The sequence below is a fragment of the Periplaneta americana genome, chromosome 14 (genome assembly GCF_040183065.1).
Source record: "Periplaneta americana isolate PAMFEO1 chromosome 14, P.americana_PAMFEO1_priV1, whole genome shotgun sequence".
Classification (NCBI taxonomy): Eukaryota; Metazoa; Arthropoda; class Insecta; order Blattodea; family Blattidae; genus Periplaneta; species Periplaneta americana.
Window position 1 is genome coordinate 25534307 of NC_091130.1, and position 22717 is coordinate 25557023.

At 34.9% G+C, this 22717-nt stretch overlaps 1 protein-coding gene across 3 annotated transcripts in view; it reads right to left on the reverse strand.

The window, feature by feature from the left end:
- The window catches only part of LOC138713201 (DDB1- and CUL4-associated factor 11), an 83997-nt gene extending 66285 nt beyond the window's left edge, over positions 1 to 17712 (reverse strand). For 2 of the 3 annotated variants that reach the window (XM_069845101.1, XM_069845102.1), the window contains exon 1: positions 17434 to 17691. In XM_069845101.1, the coding sequence (XP_069701202.1) occupies positions 17434 to 17546 (113 nt within the window). In that variant the 5' untranslated portion in view covers positions 17547 to 17691. Of the gene's footprint in view, positions 1 to 17433 lie in introns of all 3 variants that reach the window. The other variant, XM_069845103.1, reaches the window with a different exon arrangement.
- Between the last annotated feature and the right edge of the window lie 5005 nt (positions 17713 to 22717).

Consider the following 22717-nt stretch of genomic DNA (forward strand, 5'->3'; position numbering starts at 1 on the left):
ATAACTTTATCTGTCTTTTTACTACTTAATCTCATTTCCTTAGTTTTCTTTACGTTTATTTTCATATGAGCCCCTTTTATTACTTCTAATAAAGTATTAATTTTATTCTTCATATCACCAAAACTATGGGAGAGCAAACATATCATCAGCGAAATCCAGATCTTCCAAAGTATCATTTAATCCCCATCTTATACCTCATCTAACATTGCCAACAGACCTTTCCATAATATCATTCATAATAATCAGAAATATGATCGGAGAGAGAATACAACCTTGTTTCACTCCGCATGTAGTTCTTATATTTTCTGACGGCATACCTTTATGTATGACATCTATATATATATAATTTGAACTGGTAATGGAAATTACGGGAAAACGGCTGAACGGATTTTAATGAGTGACCCCTCATTTTCATGCCTGGCATCCAAAGTTTTTCGGAAAAGTAGTAGTTTTCAGTGAAATGTCAATTTTCCTACATAATTTTCCTATTTTCCAAAATCCATCTGTTGTCAGTTTTGAGAACTAATTGTATTGACTCACGGCCCACTTGATTGAATTTCAGAACAAAACACACACTACAATAAACAATAGGCTATTACACGAAGGCCATGACCTGCAGGATTGCCGACATATTTAGAGCTCAATTCAATTTGTTATTAAAAACTGATTCTGCAGTGTATAATTTTCTGAGTACAGCTGTGTATCGGATATTCAAATCTACGAAACTTGAGGTCGTTTGATGACATTATTACTATTAGGAATTAAATATTATTATAGTTAATATCATGACGCATCTTTTTTTCATTAATTGTACATAATATTGATGCTATATTGAGGACATGAAAGTGAAACGTTTTGTGATTATGTAAGTAAATGTAGAGAATATCTTAATTTAGATCTTCATTTCTATAATTTACTGAGTAGCTGCTATATATATATATAACTTAAAAACTTAAGTAAGATAATAATATTGTCATTAAAAATCAAATATTTTTATACTTATTAACCCAGTGGGGTTGGGTCTTTTTCATATACTTAATGGCGGTGTAGTGTAAATATTGATATGTGTCATTGTCTTCAGTATTGGCTCGAGAGAGCGCAAAAATTACAGTTCCTAAGGAAAGATCAAAAGGTATTACTTACTGATAAAATAAGTGGCCTGGAAAATTTTGTAGTCTCCAGATCATTTCAGAAAGATCTCTTAGTAGAATAAAATGATTTTACGGTCTACATTTCAAGTTCTACATGCAGCAGCTATACAAAATGCTATTGTTCGAAAGCTTAGCAAACCTGACATTTTTTTAACTTTTGCCTACAATCCACAATGACCTGAAATAGCTACTGCTATCGTCCTGACATTGATACTTGCGTTTTCGCGTTGAAACTGAAAAACTAAAGTTGGATAGGTTCAAGAAAAAGTATATGGCCTAAAAAAATCCATTCAGAGGGAGTAGGTTTCATTATTATGGAAGCAAATAACTATCAAAAAGACAAGTATTCTTCATTGAAAATAAATCTGAAAGATTTTTATTTGAACGTCTAACGAACTTAGTTTGCAGCAGTATTTGCTGCACAAGCCACTAGTTACAAGTATAATTTTCATACATAAGTTTAATTAGTCTACAAATTTTTTCTGGTATACCAAATTTTGTTATTAACTAGAAATAACATTGCAAAATTAAACATAATTCATGTATGACTAAACAACGCGACAAAATACTGCGGCTAAACTATAGCTGGATTAGTTCCCCGTACTCTGCTTATATACCTTTAAGTGTTTACAGCTCTTTCCTCAGTCATACCAACATAACTTTGGTGGCACTACGAAACTTTCACGCTATACTTTGCATATACGAATCTGTGACAAACTGGGTTAGTTTAGACTTTTGTTAAGCCTTGCATATACGAATCTGTGCAAAGGCTGGTGATTTTTTTTGGTTTTGTGATGTTGTCAGTACTGATCTGTAATATAGTGTAATTACGGATTTTCACTTTCGAAATCACCAGAACTAACTGTGCGCTAGTTTCACCTTAAGGCTGGTTCACAATAAACCGGAAACGAGAATCGGAACGAAATCGAAAACGGTAAAATTGTTCAAATGTGTACATTTAAATGTGAGCATTCACAATTAACGATAAGCTTGCCGGAGCCCAGGATCGGGAACGGAGAGTTGGCAAAGTTTCAACTTTGGCGTTCACGTTTCCGATCACAGCCCACTAGATTCTTTCTATTGCCATCTAAAAGCCATTTTGTCGTCATATATTTTGTAGCAAGAAGACCGTGACATAACCTATGCATTATTTTGTTCTGTGCTGTGCATCATGGAGCAAGTTTTATTTGATGAGATTCTAATATTGAGTGTTGAGGAAAATCCTCACGTTTACGATAAGCGGCGCGCCTCGTATAAAGATGAGAAAATGAAGGTGAATACCTGGCTTTCAATAGCTGCATCTTTGAACACCGATCGTAAGTGAATCATATTTTATTACTGTATTGGTTATATTACACACTACATATTCATGCTTCCATTCAATAACTACTGTTGTGTTCATTTTTGTTCTATTACAAATGTTTCTTCTCTAATTATTTTACGTTATGGTAGACTTAAAATAGCTTGTGATAATAAAGATGCATGGGCATATTTATAGTACCGTACCTAATGAAATGTTTCAGTTGAAATTTCGAAGTTGGTTAACCTGTGTTTGTTGGCTGCCTTGTACTCATGAGAGAACGCCATTGGTCAATTATACACAAATAACATCAGAATGCGTAATATCGACTTTACATATCGTTATTGACATGCATATCAATATGCATAGTCGTCTACGCTCTCGGTTTATTGTGAATCAAAAATTTTCATATTCACGTCCTCTGCTTCTCGTTTTCATTCTGGTTCTCGTTCCCGGTTTATTGTGAACCAGCCTTTACTCTCGAACTTGCCACTTCTAGAAATCCCAAGAGTACATAATTAGTGATTTACGCCTGTGCGTTCGAGCATAGCCTACACACTCGATGAGAACTAGTGTAACCCCATCCTAGCTTTCTTCCGTTTGAAGAAAAGTAGGCTAATGTGTTTGCGTCAAGTCATAAGGTTATCAATCGTCGCTCTTAAATATCCCTTTTCTTTACTCATCGTTTGCCTAACCTAACCAATGACACCAAACACATAGTTGGCAGCTATTTGTATTAATACCGGAACTATACATATTTGCTTTCAATATTGTTTATCAACAACACTAACATATCATCTTTAAATCTTCTAATTAGAAGAGGGCAGAAGCGTACGCAAGGGAGGGATTACCGGGTTTGAACCCACCACCTTGAACTTTTTGAAAAAGAAATGACATAGCCTATGTAGATTTGATTATTTTTTTTATCCATAATAGTTTCTTCTTCTCTAATTTTTCACTATAAGAGTAACAAAAATCTACATCGATAGTCATATTATACATAGTCCTTCTACCCATAATCCCTGTCCTTGGTACTGTGGCACGTTCGAATTATAACAATGCTATCTTTATTATACAGTCTACTTGTAATAAAATGAAGCTGACACAATATTAAATTTAACTGTCATTGAACATACTGAAAAGGTTGTTTTGACAGTTCTGCAATGTTAAATATTGTGCACTGTCGATTTTAAACTCATTTTAAGAGTTCACCCATTCGTTAGTTTGAGTTCTGACTTTATTGTGAAACGCTCGTATAACGTTTTATACATTTGACAGTTCATATTTTTTAATCTTCGAAAACTCAGCTGATGATGATGATGATGATGATGATGATGATGATGATGATGTTCTCACAGTGTGTACAGGATCTGGTGATTTCTTCTTCGTTGCAGAAGAAGTTGATCTGAAGTAGTTCTGTATCCATAACTTCATGGTGTTGAATATGCGTTACAGACTGCAGCAATGTATCTTACGTGGTGGGGGGCCATTTAAGAGGTGTAGGCCTACTATTTAGAAAATGAGGTCACGTTCCCAAGTGGCATTCATTAACCTATTGTTATATAACTGTATTAAAATTTTAATTTGTATCTTATATTGTTAATCTTGTATGTTAAAATCGTCAGGTTCCCATCGCCCACCCTGTACATAAAAACGTTATATTCTAGACTATATTTATGACATGACGTAACAATGAACAACATAACTTACAATGACATTTTACATACAGAACTGAAAAACACTCCAACTCAGAAACAATTTTTAAACCAAATGTACAATGATCATTTTAACATACAACTGAGTAACACGTCAATCACATAAACTCTAAAACATAAAGGTGCATCAACACGGTTCAACTTTTCTTTCAACTTTAAGCATTCAAGTGATGCATACAAGATTGATACTTGATATTAATTAATACCGATGTATACGTAGTAAAGATGGCGTTCAAAACGGCGCACAATGTAGACACAAAATCTTCACGCATCTTAATTGAACGCGCATTTTAAACTTTATTCTTTCAATATTCTTCCCAGATTGCATGCCCATGGAAAATTAAACCCTGTAGATGCAGCTCTACTTTATCATACCATTACAACTTATGGTATAAAATCGTGGGTAAAATTAACCTTCAGTATACTAAGAGATAATTTGTAGAAAAAAAAGCCGCCCTAAATAAGGGTTCGATAGATCGGCCTACTAATCAATTCATAAAGAATAATAAGTAAACAAAACAATTTTGTGACATTTGGAAAGAAAAAGAAAAAACATTAAGATAAGAAAACGTAGGAAATCATTTACAATAAAAATTTTGTTGGGTACAAATGATTACTAATTATGGCTAAGGATGATTTTAACATGTGAGATCCTATGGCATCAATCGTTGCATCAGAAATTTTTAATTCTTTAAGTTGATTTAAAGTTTCACGTGGGATCGTGCCACGGGCACCGAACATGAGCCCAAAAACTGTCCAATGTGTGATGTGGTATTGTGCTCCAAGATGCTGACAACAAGGCTCATATATGACTTGTTTTTCACGACACACCTCTTGTGGCTGTTGCTCATGCATCTCAAAACGGATTGTGGGATCAAGAATGACACTCTTATCCTTCTGCCGATCAATTATGATGATATCAGCCCGGCTAGTAGAGCCATCAGAAGAGACGCAACCAACCTCCTCATAAACCTCATAGGAAGCATTCTGACGGATTGAAGCTGTGATGAGAGAACGAACCGTATTATGTCTGTTGATTCGGAGCAATTCTCCATGACGGCAACAAACTGCTTTGATGTTTTTTTCCCTGCACCAATAATACAACACCAAAATGATCTCCCAGTTGCCATAATTATTTAGGCTTTTCGAAAGCCTGTGACACTGAAACTTCCAACTTGAATTTCTCGAAGTTCTCCAGTGGCGAATCTGTGACAGATTAGGTTAGGTTAGTTTTGGGTTTTTCGCATGCCTTGTATATACGAATCTGTGACAGGTTAGCTTAGGTTAGTTTAGGTTTTTGGTATAACTTGCATAGGCCTATACGAATCTGTAACAGATTAGGTTAGTTTAGGCTTTTTGTATGCATTGCATATACTAAATGAAGTAAAATGTGTGTTTCGCGTTATATTTTGAAGTGTTCTACGTCTTAGTCTTAAATAATCTTTTGGGTTATCTACAACTAATACTATACTTTCCAATTTTTACCTATTTCTAATATGTTTTCACTGCAATGGCACTGTTCAAACTCAAAGTGGCCTCAGTAGTTACATATGGCATACAATTGATCTGGCGTAGACTTACAGAATCTAACCTTAGAAGATTAGAAAATATTAAAGCCAGATACCTCAAACGTGTCCTCCAGATTTCAAAATTTTCGAAAAACATATTAATGTACATAATCGCCAATGAATCATTCTTTCTAGATGACATAAAAATGGCCTTTGGATTACCAGACACCACCGCCTCTCAAGCAGTCCTACAAGAAAGGCGAGAGAAAGCACGTGAGATCACCAGAGAACTCTTCGAAACTGAAACCATGAAAACCGACATATGGAAAGGGCTCAACTTCAAGTTGCGACACGTCTAAACCCATCTCACTGTTCACGGATTCCATAGAAAAATCTGCTCAACCAAGGGATACCACGCACGAAATGATGACTGTAGATGCCTACTCTGTAAAGACAAATGCACCCGCTACCATCTGACAAACTGTGCAAAAAGAACAAAACCAATCAGTTGTTTTGCAAAAGACTGGTGAATCACTATTTGTATCCCCATATACTTTTTTTTTTCTTTTCTCTGTACACATTGTGTTTAGTACTTAATAATAATGTTTTCAAGTCAGCTGACGTTCTATACGAATTCTTTCCTATAAGCCCTCTGAAAATAAGACCATTTTTTCACTTTCTCGTCAAAAAAACCTTCAGTGTCGCAAGCTATAGAAAACCCATTATTAGTACTAAAGACGAAGATTTCCAAATCATGAATGGATGATGATGTACATTGTAAGTGTATAACATAATGCTATTAAAAGAATGACAAAGGCAGACAGATGCAAATGTATAAATAACACGTTTAAGTACAAAGATTTTATTTACATTGCCAAACAACTTAATCTTGTGGTTCTCAATCTAAGGCCTGTGTACCTATGGAGGTAACCTATGCCAGGCATCATCAAGTTGCAAAACAAGAACTCGAAGCTGAGACGCAAACGTTCAAATCATTCCTTCATGGCTCCAAAGCCCTCGATGGACTTCGGCCTTCTTCACAATCCTCATCTCTTTATTGAGTTAATTCTCCACAATCTCTAATCTTATTCTCCTTGAATCCTGTTTGACGTCCTGCAACCATCTTTTCCTCGGTATTCCCTTTTTCTCTAATTTCTATAGGTTTGTTCCAACAAGCGGTTCATGTATCAGTTCATGTACGAACCTTGTATCATCTTATGTGCATGTGTTGGTTGGCTATCTGCTATAGGACTGAAATACTCGTAGAACTGGATGATGTTGGAACACTTTTTCGGATCATCTCATACTAAATCCAGAAACGCTGGATCATCTTTGCCTGAGAATGAATTGCTTAATTATTATCATTTCACAGCTGATTCAAATTGCAGAAAATAGAATTTCGATAATTTTCTATAAAAAGATAACAAAAACTATGAAAGGTAAGAATTTCGCTAATTCGATGTCGTCGTACTAGGTGACTCTTTCATCCAAAAAGAAAAAATAAGTTAGTTTTTTTTTTTTTTCAATTATTCATTTACAGTAGTGGCAAAAAAAAAAACGGACTGACCCTTGTAGCTGATTTCAGAGCCATGTTCACTCCAGAGCACGATAGACTGGTAACTAAGACTTTCGTGGTTCGAATCCTGCCTGGGAAGGAAACTTTTTTTTATTCCTTATTCAAATTTATCCCCAATACTTTATGATTGCTGGTAAAATTCATGTTCTGGGAATAGCAAGTTAATTAAGTAGTAAAATATCGCTGCAATCGAAATGTATTGGGAATAAATTTGAATAAGGAACAAAAAAAAAATTTCCTTCCAAGGCATGATTCGAACCACAAAAGTCTTAGTTACCAGTCTATCGTGCTCTGAGTGAACAATTTTTTATTTTATTTTATTGGGTTATTTTACGGCGCTGTATCAACATCTTAGGTTATTTAGCATCTGAATGATATGAAGGTGATAATGCCAGTGAAATGAGTCCGGGGTCCATCACCAAAAGTTATCCAGCATTTGCTCGTATTAGGTTGAGGGAAAACCCCGGAAAAAACCTCAACCAGGTAACTTGCCCCGACCAGGATTCGAACCCGGGCCACCTGGTTTCGCAGCCAGACGAGCTAGCCGTTACTCCACAGGTGTGGACTGAGTGAACAAGGCTCTGAAATCAGCTACAAGGGTCGGTCCGGTTTTTTTTGCCAATACTGTACTTTATTTATTATGCTTTTAATCAAAGTTGCATTCTGAAAATGTAATTAACTATTCCATTACCCAAATACTTTTCATTCTCTTTCTTTTTGGTGAAAATTTAATCTCTAGTTTTATTATCCATCTGCAGTGTCACTTTCCACCTTTAAGTTGTGATGTGAAAGATGTGAACAGTCGATCATGTCTTTCTTCAGTATCCAGGAGACTTTGGTGAGTATATGCGCATGTCCAAAATATGCACTCACCAGTGCATGCCTCACTCCACCGACTACTTCTGATTGTTCCAGACCCGTGTCAAAAGTTTATTGGAACATCCTACTGAAGTACATGTTTCCAGTTCAGAACAGGTTTGGAGTGTGTTGGAACGCCTTTTCTGTACCGTACATGCTCACAATAGTTACAGATGATCACCGACTGTTGTTGGAATGAACCTATATCAATACTAGTGACTTGTGCAGCAAATTCTGCAAACTAAGTTAATTAGACGTTCAAATAGACATTTTTCAGATTTATTTTCAATGAAGAATATCAGACATTCTGAAAGTTATTTGCTTCCATAATAATGAAACATACTCCCTCTGAATATTTTTTTATGCCAAATACTTTTTCTTGAACCTATACACCTTCAGTTTTTTAGTTTGAACGCGAAAACGCAAGTAACAATGTCAGGACGATCAGTCGGATTTTCATGTCGGAGTAAAGCAGTAGCTATTTCAGATCATTGCGGACTGTAGGTGAAAGTTAAAAAAAAAAAAAAAAAAATGTCAGGTTTGCTATGTTTTCGAACAATAGACATAGCATCTTGGTATAGCTGCTGCATGTTTCGTAAACTACCTTGAAATGTAGAGGGTAAAATCATTTTATTCTGCTAAGAGATCTTGCTGAAATGATCGGGAGATTACAAAATCTTGTAGGCCTCATATTTTATCAGTAAGTAATATCTTTTGGTCTTTCCTTAGGAACTGTAATTTTTGCGCTCTCTTGAGCCAATACTGAAGAGAATGACGCACCACCACACCGCCATTAAATATATGAAAAAGACCCTACCCCACTTGATTAATAACTACAAAAATATTTTATTTTTTATAACAATATTATTATCTTACGTAAATTTTATAGTTTTCAATAATATATACAGCCGCCACTCAGTAAATTATATAAATCAAGATCTAATTTAAGATATTCTCTACATCTACTTATATAACCCTAAAACGTTTCACTTTCATATCATCAATATAGCATTAATAGTATAATTAATGAAAAATAGTCACAGCATGGCATTAACTATAATAATATTTCATTTCTAATGGTAATAATGTCATCAAACCACCTCAAGTTTTGTAGTTTTTAATATCCAATACACAGCTGTACTCAGAAAATTACACACCGCAGAATCAGACCTGTAAATTAATTTTACAGTCTTGAACTTTTTAATAACCAATTTAATTTGAGCTCTAAATATGTCAGCATTCTTGCAGATCATAGCCTTCGTGTAATATTGTTTACTGTAGTGTGTGTTTTGTTTTATTCTGAAATGCAATTAGTTAGTGACGACAGTTGGATTTTAGAAAATAGGAAAATTATGTTCAAAAATTTACATTTCACTCAAAACTACTATTTTTCTGAAAAACTTTGGGTTCCAAGCTTCAGAATGAGGGGTCATTTATTAAAATCCGTTCAGTAGTTTTCCCGTAATTTCCATTATCAGTTCAAATTATATATATACGAGGGGGATCCAGGAAATAATGACCGTTCGCGCATACCCGCCGCGCAGCTGACTCCCCTTCCTTGTTTGAAGGTCAACTGGCTTCCTTAACATGTGTTCTCATAATGTTGTGAGTACTGGTTGCAACAAGTCGCCATTGTGCATTTTGTGCTACTTTGAAATGAACGACGTGATTGATAATCCTGCCGACTGTGAGGTGAGGAGTGTGATTCGATTTTTGAATGCCCGACATTTGAAACCTGCAGAAATTTAACAGCAATTGAAAGAAGTGTATGGTGATACTGTAATGAATGAAAGAAATGTGAGAAAATATTGCGAAATGTTCAACAATGGGCGAACAAACGTCCACGATGAAACTCGACCCGGACACCCATCACTCATCACAGAAGACCTGAAGACTAAAGTGAACGACAGAATCTTGCAAGACAGGCGCACATCACTCGACGAATTGCATATTGCCTTTCCTGACATTTCTCGTTCTTTGCTTGGTGAAATTGTGTCGCAACATCTTGGCTACCACAAAATCTGTGCCCGCCCGCACACTGCTGCTTCAACTCGAGAATTGCTGGATCAATTCGGTTGGGAAATCTTTGATCATCCGCCCTATAGTCCAGATCTTGCTCCTAGCGATTTTCACCTTTTCACTAAGCTGAAAGACTTTCTGGGTGGTACGCATTTTGGAAGTGATGAAGAGTTGAAGAAGACAGTGAACACTTGGCTTAATGAACTGGCGGCAGAGGAGTATAACACGGGAATTCTAAAGCTAGTGAACAGATACGACAAATGTTTAAATGTAGGTGGTGATTATGTAGAGAAGTAAAGGAAGCTTCAGTTATGTAACAGACTTTGTTTTTTCAAATAAATATTTTTTTTTTAATTATTACAACAAAACGGTCGTTATTTCCTGGATCCTCCTCGTAGATGTAAAAGGGATTTTGGTGTTCCCCATTTTTTTCGTCCTCTCTCTACATGGCCCAGCCAACTAATTCTCAAGGATCTGACATGCAAATATCCTGATCAATAACTCTAATGGTGTACCTACTAGCTTTTTGAACAGATTTCATGACATTATCTGCACCAAGTACCTGGTTCACCAAAAATGTACACCAATTTAAACTATTAAAAGAAAATGTGTTCTGTATTTTCTGAGCTCTAATTATGCAGGATGCTAATATCACTTATTTTAGGGGGATTACTCTCTAAAATATTACAAACAAAAAAGTTTAATACAACTTTGCTCATTTCTGCTTCCTTTTCGAGATAAAAATTGTTTCATATGAAACATTTCATAGCATGTTCTGGGAAAGCCATTGATTTAATTCTCAATAGACTCAGTTAATTTAAGAGAGCAGTGTATTTATTATAATGACAAATGACTGAAAGAATTTTTGTTTTATTCTTTAAATGTGCAGAAATTTGATCCGAACAAATGTTACATTGTAAAATTCCTTTGCAGAATAAAAAGTTACATTTGTTCGGATCAAATTTTTGTATTTATCCCAGCAAATTCACAGAAGTCCTTCAGTTAAGCAACATCATAGTGTAGAAGTAGAAGAATTTGTATATTCTGATAATAAAAAAAACATTCACAACACATCCTAAACACTCAATTGCATTTCAGAACACACACACTTTTCGATACAATCATGAACACAACCCACTGGAACTCACTAGGATTCAGCAGATGATAGAAATAACACCGAAACTAGTCAATAAGGTACAATAACATCATTATTTAAAATGTTAACGCAGTGAAATAGTTATTTTTTAATTTAAATAACTTAACAGTTAATCAGTGATAAAAATAACTTCAACATTGATGAGTACAGTACGATTATTTAGTCTTGACAGTCTCCATCGATGTGCGCCTGGGTCAGGCGAGTCCATTTAGTTACGCCAAGGGGTGTTTGGGTTAGTCACTCGCCTTTAGAATGATTGGATGTCACACATGCGGTAGAGCAGTATGTTTCTAGTACAATTAAGCTGTACTGCATTATTTTACCGACTGCTCGCCCTTATCTCTACTCCGGAGCTCTCCCCACTACTATTACTTCCCCTCTTTCGCGTTGCTGAGCTGTCAGGACTAAATAATCGGTCTGTAGTTGATCTTCCCCATTATGCACACAGCCTAACTGTGATCAATGCGTATATCACAGCCTATATCTAACACTTTCCTTCCTAGTTTGTTTTGCAGTTTAGTTAACATATTTGTTTTCTAGCCTGAGTTAATGCGACTATAAAATAAGTACAAATAAAAGATTCCTGCAGTTTCTCTGCTAACATCATTAATTTCTAACAGCCTGATTTTAAGTACAATGGTTTGAATGAAAATCTTACAAGTACAGAGACCAACTTCAAATCTAACCTACTGGAAGCATCAATGGTTGTAGTAACAAAGTTAACAGCTTCAAATTCAGATTTACTAACTGGACTGTAACATTGACTGCTACTGCCGCATTTTTTGTTTTTGCAAAACTAATTTTCGATCATAGAATTTATTTATTAATTCAAATGAAACCTACGTTGCACAAGATGATAAACCAAAATTGTCTCTATAGCAGCATAATGTAAATCATCAGATTTTGGACACTTGTTCTGAAAGAGCATATTATCCACTGTTTTGCTCACACTAGAAGCTTTAGCAACCTTACAATTTTTCTGATCACCACATGCTTATTTCTATCTCTATGGCAGCAAATGCAATTGAAAACTGTGCTTTGCAAATAGTGAATAACCACGCTCACCAGCAATACAAAGAAAATGAACTTACAATGCTGAAATGTTAAGACTACAGGGCGCGCTTCCGAACAGGGGCAGCAGCATTTCCCCTAAGGTTAAAGTCCAGTTTAGGTGTGTGTGTATTAATCGAAAAAAATGTCATATAAACATACGTTCTATTTTCATTATTTTCTAGCCCCTAATTTTCGATTAATGCACACACACCTAAACTGGACTTTAACCTTAGGGGAAATGCCGCTGACCCTGTTCGGAAGCGCACCCCACTGATTTAGTAGAGAATGCAGTCATAATATTATAATCTGGTCTTTGATTTATGTTTAAAATCAAAGTGTACCAAAGTGTGGCTATTACTGTTAGTGAGTGTGTAGTAAGTGTCATTCTCTTGGAATAAAAACAAGTATTAATCTCCTTTCTGAGACCGAACCAGAAAATAAGCTATGGACGTTTTGTCACATTTCTGCTTGTAGATACAGACACGAATCTTAAAATACAAACTGTCCATCCAGAATATAGACATATGGTAGCCTAGCTGTACATATGGGCGCCTAAATGCGTATACTTAGGGTTACCATCCGTCCAGCAAAAGGAGGACATGTCCTCTTTTTAATCATTTTATCCTGTCCGGCAGGCATTTAAAAAAAATTTTTAATGTCTGGCATTTCGCATTTCAACTAGAATTAATATTATGAATATTGAATAATGTGCGATATTATGCATAGAATATCTAAACAAATGATGAAAACCTATGAAAGAATTTAACTGCTTTCAATGGTTGAAGCTGGAGCACATAAACCATCCCATCGCACCTCCTCATACTCATCTTCTTTCACAATAGCCCTGCCAAGACTCTGGAATTCGCTACCTGCTAGCATCAGGGACTGTCGAAATAAAATTGAATTCAAACGCAAACTTATTAGGCACTTGGTCAGTAATTGATTTCTTGTAAATAGTTTCTTTAATCTACCACAAAATATTTTAATATTCATAAATTTAATCGCTATACAATTTTGTTATTCTAGATTTAATTTGTAATTCAGTAAATATAAAATATTCTTTGTTTCTCTATGATAAATTATCTAGCTTTAATTAGTCAGGTAATCTTTTCGTACTTTGATTTTATTGTAATTGTAATTATAACTTTAATACTAATTGTAATTTTATTGTTCATATTATAGTTGGAATCACCTGATAGAGAGGCAGAGAAGGCCTGACGACCTTATCTCTACCAGGTTAAATAAATAAATACTAATACTACTAATAATAAACAAAATATAATTACCTATTGACATGCATTGAATTCTTACACAATAAAAATGTCACTATTCATGACTCTAACCTATTTTATCAATTTTATTCTGCGTACAAAGATATGCCAAACAAGTTAATTTGGACAAAGATTTAACTTTAGATAAACAATGGTGCAAATTCTTCAATTCCAATAGTTCTGCGAGCACTGAAACTTTCTCAGAACTCTTAAAAATATGTCAATTCTGGGTAGCTCAGTTGGTAGAGCAGCTGGCTACGGACTGGAAGGTCCGGGGTTCGATCCCAGATGGTGACAGGATTTTTTCTCGTTGCCAAACTTTCAGAACGGCCCCGAGGTTCACTCAGCCTGCTATAAAATTGAGTACCGGGTCTCTCCCAGGGGTAAAAGGTGGTCAGAGCGTGGTGCCGACCACACCACCTCATTCTAGTGCCGAGGTCATGGAAAGCATGAGGCTCTACCTCCAAGCCCCCCAAGTGCCTTCATGGCATGTTACGGGGATACCTTTACCTTTTATTTATTTATCCCAAGTCACAATGGAAGTGGTGAGAGAGTATTTTCCCTAATAACTGGTCAATGGACAAAAGAACGAAATCGCATGCTAACGGAGACAGTCAGAAGTGTCATCATGGTGAAATATAATTTCAACAACATGTCCTGTGAACAGTTTCATAGTTAATTTGTTACAAGATAGAAGTTTGTCTCTTCAGGCTCTTGTGTACAAAGTGGGCTCCACCAATAAGTACAGATGTAATACTGATCCAACAACTAGTGAGAAAACTAATTAAGGTGAGGCATTGTTTTTAACCTTAATTTTGTTCATACCACTTTTTAACAAGTCCTCCTTTTTTCAGTTATGTCCTCTTATTTTATACTTCATGCCCTCCTATAGAATTTCTTCTCATGGTAACTCTACGTGTACTATATGTGGGTTTCTCTAGGTTCATCTATCATTCTGACAAATTGTCCAGCATATAGAAATGTGTTCCATAGTCCTTTCTGTAAGTTGTTCAGTGAACTGTCCAAAGACAGGTTGGGACCTCATAAATTACACAATTAAGGCATCACTCATGAGGCAACTAAGCTAGGAGATAAATAGGTAGGGTTGCCAGTTTCTTTAGCCCTTCACTGAATAAATCACTGACTAGTAACATATTATTTCATCAATAAGACTTGAGACATATACAAACAATTATTCTTCGTCTAACACATCAAGTGAGATGTACTCCTGATAATATATAATAGACGTACATATCAGGCATAACCTCAATCAGAGGTATTTCTATAAGTGTACCTACTAATTTTCCTAGTTACGCTAGGTTTCATCTTTGGTTAGTGATTGAGCTAACTTTCAATACTAAACAAAGTCTTATTTCTATATAATTGAATTGTATATAGGCCAAATAGGCCTAGCCTATACTGTGCTGAAACTCGAATATTAGGGCAAACTAGCGCTGAGGTAGTTCTCTTCGTATTCCGCTTATATGCCTTCAATATACGAATCTGTGACAGGTTAGATTTGGTTAGGGAACACATGCATTATAGGTACTGTCAGTTATTATAGAATTCTAAGCATGTCAATTGTGGTTAAATAAATATTTGTTCTTATTAAAGTGTTGCCAATAATTTTCGGATGACACATGAATCTTCCTTTTACTCAAGGTAAAGTGATTAAAAATGAGATTATATAATTAAGAGCTATGCCTCTAAAAATGTTTGTCAGAGTAATATCATGTACAGATACGGAAATAAAATTTTGAGTACCCTTATTGTACAAGTTTCGCTATCTCCTTAAAAAAAACCCCTATTGTATGAATATTTGAGAACCAAAGTTAGTTTGTTTACATGCCACTATGATGGGTATTTAAACACTAAAAGGTCCTGGGAAAATATTTATGTAAAAAAACTATCACGAATAAGTTTGGAGAAGGCAGTGACATTACGTATTATTGAAATATTTAAAAAAAATAATTAATTTTATTAAGTTGGCTATATTAGAATAACAATCGATAATATTCTATTTCCAGATACGAATATGAATTGATATATAGGATGACGGTAGGTCTACCTATAATGCATCTACGCCAAAAAGGAAACGTACCTAAGTAATTCTACATGTCGTAGGCCTAATACACGTTAATGGCTCCGTGAAAAACAAACTGACGCGGTAATCTGCTCCAGCCATTTTACTGAAACATTGATCTCGCAATATACCATATGGTACTGACGTCTGATTTGTGTTGCATTATTTAATTATGAAATAAAACTCAGAGATGGTATAACCACAGTCTAGTATATACAGTCACGAAGCTTGAGTTGTTGAGGGTACTAGGAACAACAGACTACGCCGGTACTATTTTGCATTGTTTGCGAAGAGGCGATAGTAGCGACCCTAGCGGTTAGCAACTATCTATGGATGCATATTCTCTACGTATTGACCTTCGTGACTGTATATACTAGACTGTGGTATAACTTTACAAAAATATAGGCTAGATCTAACTTACCATATCTTAAAAAATAAATAGGCTATACAAGTTTTCGTACGATCGAGAATCACCGACAGATTAGCTTTGGTTTGTTTAGGCTTTTGTTATGCCTTGCACATGTATGTTTTTTTGGTAGATCGACAGAAAACGAAGTTTTCGTGAAGTCGAGGGTCAGTGTCAGGTTAGGTTTGGCTTGTTCAGAACTTTAGTATGTCTTGCATATAGGCTTTTTTGTACTAGGAACCCTAGACCAAAGAAAGGAGAGCTTTCCTGCGTAGCGCAACATCATGATGGTACCAATGGACTAAGTGATCACTGCGTATGAAAATGTCGGAGAAAATCGATTGGGTATATATTAAACGAAGGTGTTTGGGCCGGATGTGGGTTTATAGCTTTCGCAGTGACCACATCGTATCTCTAGAGTAATGTAATACAATTGTGAAGTTATTTTCAATTGTTTAAATACATTTTTTTCTCCCATGATGGCGAGATCAAAGTCTAATGGCTATTTTGAACTTTTGTAGTTATTTCTGGTCAACTAATTAGTGATATGAAGTAATTCTTAAATGAAAGTGAGATGAAAAAAGTTTGGCCTACTTGACGATCACCTGTTCGCTAGTATCTTTACATAAATAATAAAAAGTCACAATATAGAATGATAGTAGCAATCGCGAAATAGGCCTACTGTCAGCTGAATATAGACTATGTGTTCATCAGATATTTCAAAACAAAGGCTTAGGCAAATATTTTCATTAATTGGGTGGAAATTACGTAAAATCATTAAACGTAATTTTTATCATCAAATTGTTTACGATTAATATCAACTGACATTTTTATAATTGACAGCACGTTGAGTGTTAGAACTTCATGCACAAGATTAACAATTTTAATAACACTGAATTAGATCAAATATTCCCTATGTACTAAATTTTACCACTATAATGTAATATGTATTTTAATCGAATTGCAGGCAATTCTGTTTTACAACACCACTGATTACAATATGTGCAAAACAGTCCACAATTAATAACGCATATCGGGCATTCGAAACTAATTCTTACAAAACTATCTTGAAAAAGAGGAAAGAATAAAGTGCTCAAATGCAACTGTCACGCAATTTCTACATAATAACAAATTACACTTTGATAGGGAGAGTGACACTAATTGAAAACTTTTCCATTTTCTTACCATGACTTACACATGTCACATACTGTAGTTATTTACCATACTTCTACGTAATGAGAGTAAGATTTCAAGAGTAGCTATATTACTGAACATTATATTAAATCAAGATTAAAAGAACTCGTGAGAGAATGAAACGCCATTCCCTGACCACCAACCTTCTTATGAGATATTGCAAGATGGTAGCTAAGTCAGAATCTTGATCAGAACTATCATCAGACCGTGATCGCGAATCACTATCGTCCATTCTTCTTGAAGTAGAGGTTCCCATACAGATGGAAATATTGAACACTTTATAGAAATTTAAAATCACTTTTGGAATGCAACAAACTACACTCGTTACGTAAAACACAACCTCTCTCAGAACAAGGTAACTCACGAGCGACTCATGAGTATGCGTTTCCAAACAAAAATAAACAGCTGTACTCAAGCAAGAGTGGTTTTGTAGGTTCGTTTACAAATTCAATAAGGTCGCTTTACATGTCAGAGTGGTTGTAAAGCAACAATTTGAACTATAATCTTTGCTCTTCGTAGAAATAATAAGAGAAAAGCACATGTCATGTGTTAAAGTGCATTTACACGCTATATGCCTTGCAGAAACTAACCATTGATTTAAAAACTTCTACAAATTTTAAGGTTGAAATGTTATACTGTGGAGGTATTTTCACACATTAAACATATAAATTCGTCACGCTATTTATGGAAGGCTCTTCCATTGCACTCACACGTAATGCAAACATACACAGCAATTGCATATGCCGTAATCTGTACTCAATCCAGTCCACAGGAAATAATTCAGTCTTTGGCTGATAGTCTGTGACGTATGAAAATAGCTCCATACTTCATACCTCTTTGCTTTCCCCCAAGCATAAATTTCATAATATTTCATCACATTATGCATTATGATAATGTCCTTGAATTGAGAATAACTAGCACGCATCCACAACGTGCGTGCATTGTGACGTTATCCTTGAGATAAGTCGAACGTCAACAGAATTGCATCTACATTGTGTAATTCAAGAATAGAACAAACCGGAAGTGTCGCAGAACACAAGATCCTTCATGCTGATTTGTCAACTTGTGGCGCTATATTTAAAATTGGTTAATAAAATTTGTTTGCTTTAATGTAGAACGCATTACGTTTGCCACACGAACGAAAAAATTAAATAGAAACTGTAGCGTCATTTGGGCTGAGAAAGCGTAGGTGCTAACTACTATAAAAATGTGCTCACTGTACTTATAGTAGTATTAAAATATATTTCAATAAACGTCTATAATGTTATTATCTGAAATCTACAGAGAACATGATTTATACATTTCAATTCTGAAGAGATGAGACGCACTGCCAGTCATGCTCAGTTACTAATCTGAAGATAGTTACTCGTTGTTCTTGGAGAATTGGGAATCAAATGTTTATCTTTTTTTTTTTGCACGATCGTGATTTTTGTTGTATTTGCAGCTATTGTTGTTAGGCCTTGAAAGTTAGAATCCCCACACAGAAACTTGTAGCTAGGGAAACCATTCTTCATAACATAAAACTATACTGAAATAGACCCATTACAGTGCAGTTGTTACTTAGTTACCATTAAAGTATAGTTTTGTGAAGACTTTGGAATAATATTGCTCTAAATTTTCAATGCAAAATATAGACTATTGTATTTGCAATTTAAAAAATATGATCGTACAAAAAATATTGTACAATACATGTTTGTGAAGTGCATTACAAAATCTCTGAAACTGAAATTTTGTACGAGTAAAAAGCACTTTCCAACATCGTATCGTAATATAATTTAAACTTCGCACCAAGACTTATTTTCACTATTTTGTTATTATTATTTAATATCGTACGTTTATAATTTAGCTGTATTAATAATTTTGCTGAATAATACGAAATTACAGACTGAAATCTTTGTTGGATCCTGTGTTTTTTTGTGTTTTCTAAAAGTCTGCATTTTCACTTCCTTTCAGTCTACAATGCGAAGGTGTTCATTGTAAAGCTACTATTTTCGTCAATTTTTATAGAAACTTAATTTGGTATACATTTCTCTCTCTAGACGACATTAAGATATATGGATCATATGCGAGACTAAGAGGAAGGCAGAAAATAGGAAAGATTGGAGAATGCTGGGTTTGCAGTGAAAGACCTGCCCTAGGACAGAACATTCATGTATGTAAACATGGCGTTTCCCAGGAATAAATTTTAGGTTCTGTTTTTAGTTATTTATATTAATGATTTACCTCGATCATAAATAACTTATCCCAGATAATCATATTTGCGGATGATGCAAGTATGATTATCTCAAGTAAACAATAAGATCACTTTATAAATACTTCTAATACAACATTAAATCTATGAATGATTTGTTCAGGGCAAATAAACTAGTATTTAATGTTGACGAAACCAGTATAATCAAATTTAGTAAGATAATATTGCTCAAATTTTCTATAATATTGGATTAAATGGAATTGATTTCAAAGCATCTATAAGCACAAAGTTTCTTGGCTTGGAATTGGATAAACTTTTGAAATGAAAATACACATAGAATATTATATTACTCCTAAATTAAGCTCTTTCTGTCACGCAGTAAGATCATTATCTTTTAACCAGTGATATGACTATATATATATATATGTATAATATATAAAGGTAAAGGGTAAAGGTAAAGGTATCCCCATAACATGCCATGAAGGCACTTGGGGGCATGGAGGTAGAGCCCCATGCTTTCCATGACCTCGGCATTAGAATGAGGTGGTGTGGTCGGCACCACGCTCTGACCACCTTTTACCCCCGGGAAAGACCCGGTACTCAATTTTATAGGAGGCTGAGTGAACCTCGGGGCCGTTCTGAAAGTTTGGCAACGAGAAAAAATCCTGTCACCACCTGGGATCGAACCCCGGAATAGACAAATCAATGATGAAACGCCGCCTTACAAAACGATCTTAATGCTATTGAAACCTGGATGATAGAAAATAAAATGAAAATCAATGTCAGCAAAAATAAGTCAATATCCTTCTGTAGAACGCATAAAGAAATTTGTCTCGGATATCAGCTGAATGGTACATCGATGCCACAAGTGAACACTTGTAAATACCTAGGTATATATTTAAGTAACAAACTGGGTTGGGAGGAATAAGTCACTAATACCACAAGGAAAGCCTGGAAAGCACTACATTTCTCTATGCGTATTCTGAAGAAATCTAACCGAAAGTCAAAAGAATTAGCGTACAAAACCCTTGTTCGCCCAATTATGGAATATGGAGCAATAGGTTGGGATCCGTATAGACAAAACCAAATCGATTCAATAGAAAAGGTCCAACGCTAGGCAGCAAAATGTCAAAATGGGGAAGGGACATGGTGAGGAGATAGTAAAAGACTTAGGGTGGGAACTTCTCAAATCAAGGCGACGAAAAACCAGACTCACCGCACTGTTCAAGACACAAATGGGGCACAAAGCATGGACCGATATCAATGCTAGATTAGCAACACCATCATACTTAGGAAGGGCTGATCATATTAGGAAGTTCAAATGTAGAAAACTAAGAACGGATGTGGCAAAATTTTCCTTTGTTAACCGCACAATAGTAGACTGGAACAGCTTACCTGCGGCAACCTTTCAGGGTGGTCCTCTTAAAATCAATACATTTAAGGAAAGGTTGAGAAGATTAGACTGAAAATGTAATTGGAGGTGTAGTGCAATTATTTAAGTTGTGTCATGTAATTAATTGGGTTCGTATATAATTAATTATGTTATGTAATTAATCAAGATGATATATAATTAATTAAGGTTATATGTAATTACTTAAATTGGGTGAAATAAAACTACTAATAAGTTAGTCTTACTTTTGCTTATCGTAGGCGTTATTATAGAATAGTTTTTATTTATAGTCCTAGGTTTATTGAATCTACTATTTATAGATTTACGTTTATTTTATTTTATTTCATTTACGTTTATTATATTTTATTTCATGTAATTGTAATTATTGTATATTATATATCACTGCCACCGGGTGTATACCCAATTGTAGTGTTAATAAATACATACATTAGTAGCTATTCTATCAATAGTCTCTAAACACACACTTTCATCTCAAACAGCAGAAATAACTAAAATGCTCTCTCAATTAATATCACTCAATAAAAGAATTGTATTCCAATGGATACCATCCCATTGTGGAATCCTGGGAAACGAGAATGCGGATGCTTTAGCAAAGAAGGGCAGCACTGCTACTTACAGACCTGTTACTAAATCTATGTATTACTCTGTGAAAAGATTTATTAAATCTACATACTTAGACTTCAACAAACAAAATTTGATAACACAATCCCATGGGAAAAAATGGAACTCTCTGCATCAAAATCCACAGTTAATTCCCGATTTATCACGAAAATCGTCTGTAGCTGCATTTAGATTGGCAACAGGCCATGATTGTTTGGCCAAACACCTGCATAGAATTGGAATATATCAGTCCCCTAACTGCCCATTGTGCAACTCAAACCAAGAAATGGATTCGGAACACCTCAAAATCTGTGCTTCAGTGGCTGGTCATGATAATATCTTCGAAAAATATTGGAGTGCAAGAGGTCAAATGACTTTATTGTCAAACGCCTGGCATTAGAAAACACCAACATTAGTATGAACATCCTTAAAATGTCATATATTATATACTTTCATTCCATGATGAAATATGGATTAATATTCTGAATTAATTCAACTGATGCTGAACATATTTTTGTTTTACAAAAGAAATCCCTAAGAATAATGACAGGGATGCATAAAAGGACATCGTGTAAAAAGATTGTTCCAGATTTAGAAATCTTGTGAGTACATTCTTTCCCTAATGATGTTTTGTAGTAAAAGTCAAGATACAATCAGCATTAATCAAGACACTTATAATTTTAATATAAAACAACAAAGCTGATCTCCATCTACCTTCTGTTAATCTCAGTTGTTATAAAAGGAGTCCACTATTCATGCATTACAGTCTTCAATACACTGCCTAATTATCTAAAAGCTTTCAAGGACAAAGAGGAAACGTTTAATAAAATTTCTCCATATTCATACCTTCTACTCAAATGATGAACTGTTTATGCTTGTAAACTTAATTAGTCTACTTACAATAGTACATCATGCAACGAGCCTATAATGGTAGTAATTAAGACGCGAGTATGTTTATGAAACGAGCGCGAGTTTCATAATTTTCATACGAGCGTCTTAATTACCATTATAGGCAAGTTTCATACGATTTTTTATGCTCGACCATATTTCTAACTTGAAATTATTCATAAGTATTTATGTTGTTCTTATCTGACTAGGGAGCGGAACTGACCTTGTGCAATATCTCGTAAATTGTGAGATGTGCGCAGACGCGAAAGTATTGACTTTTTCCGAGAAACAAATGTCATTGACCTTGATATAATCTAGAGAGTAAAATAAACTTTAA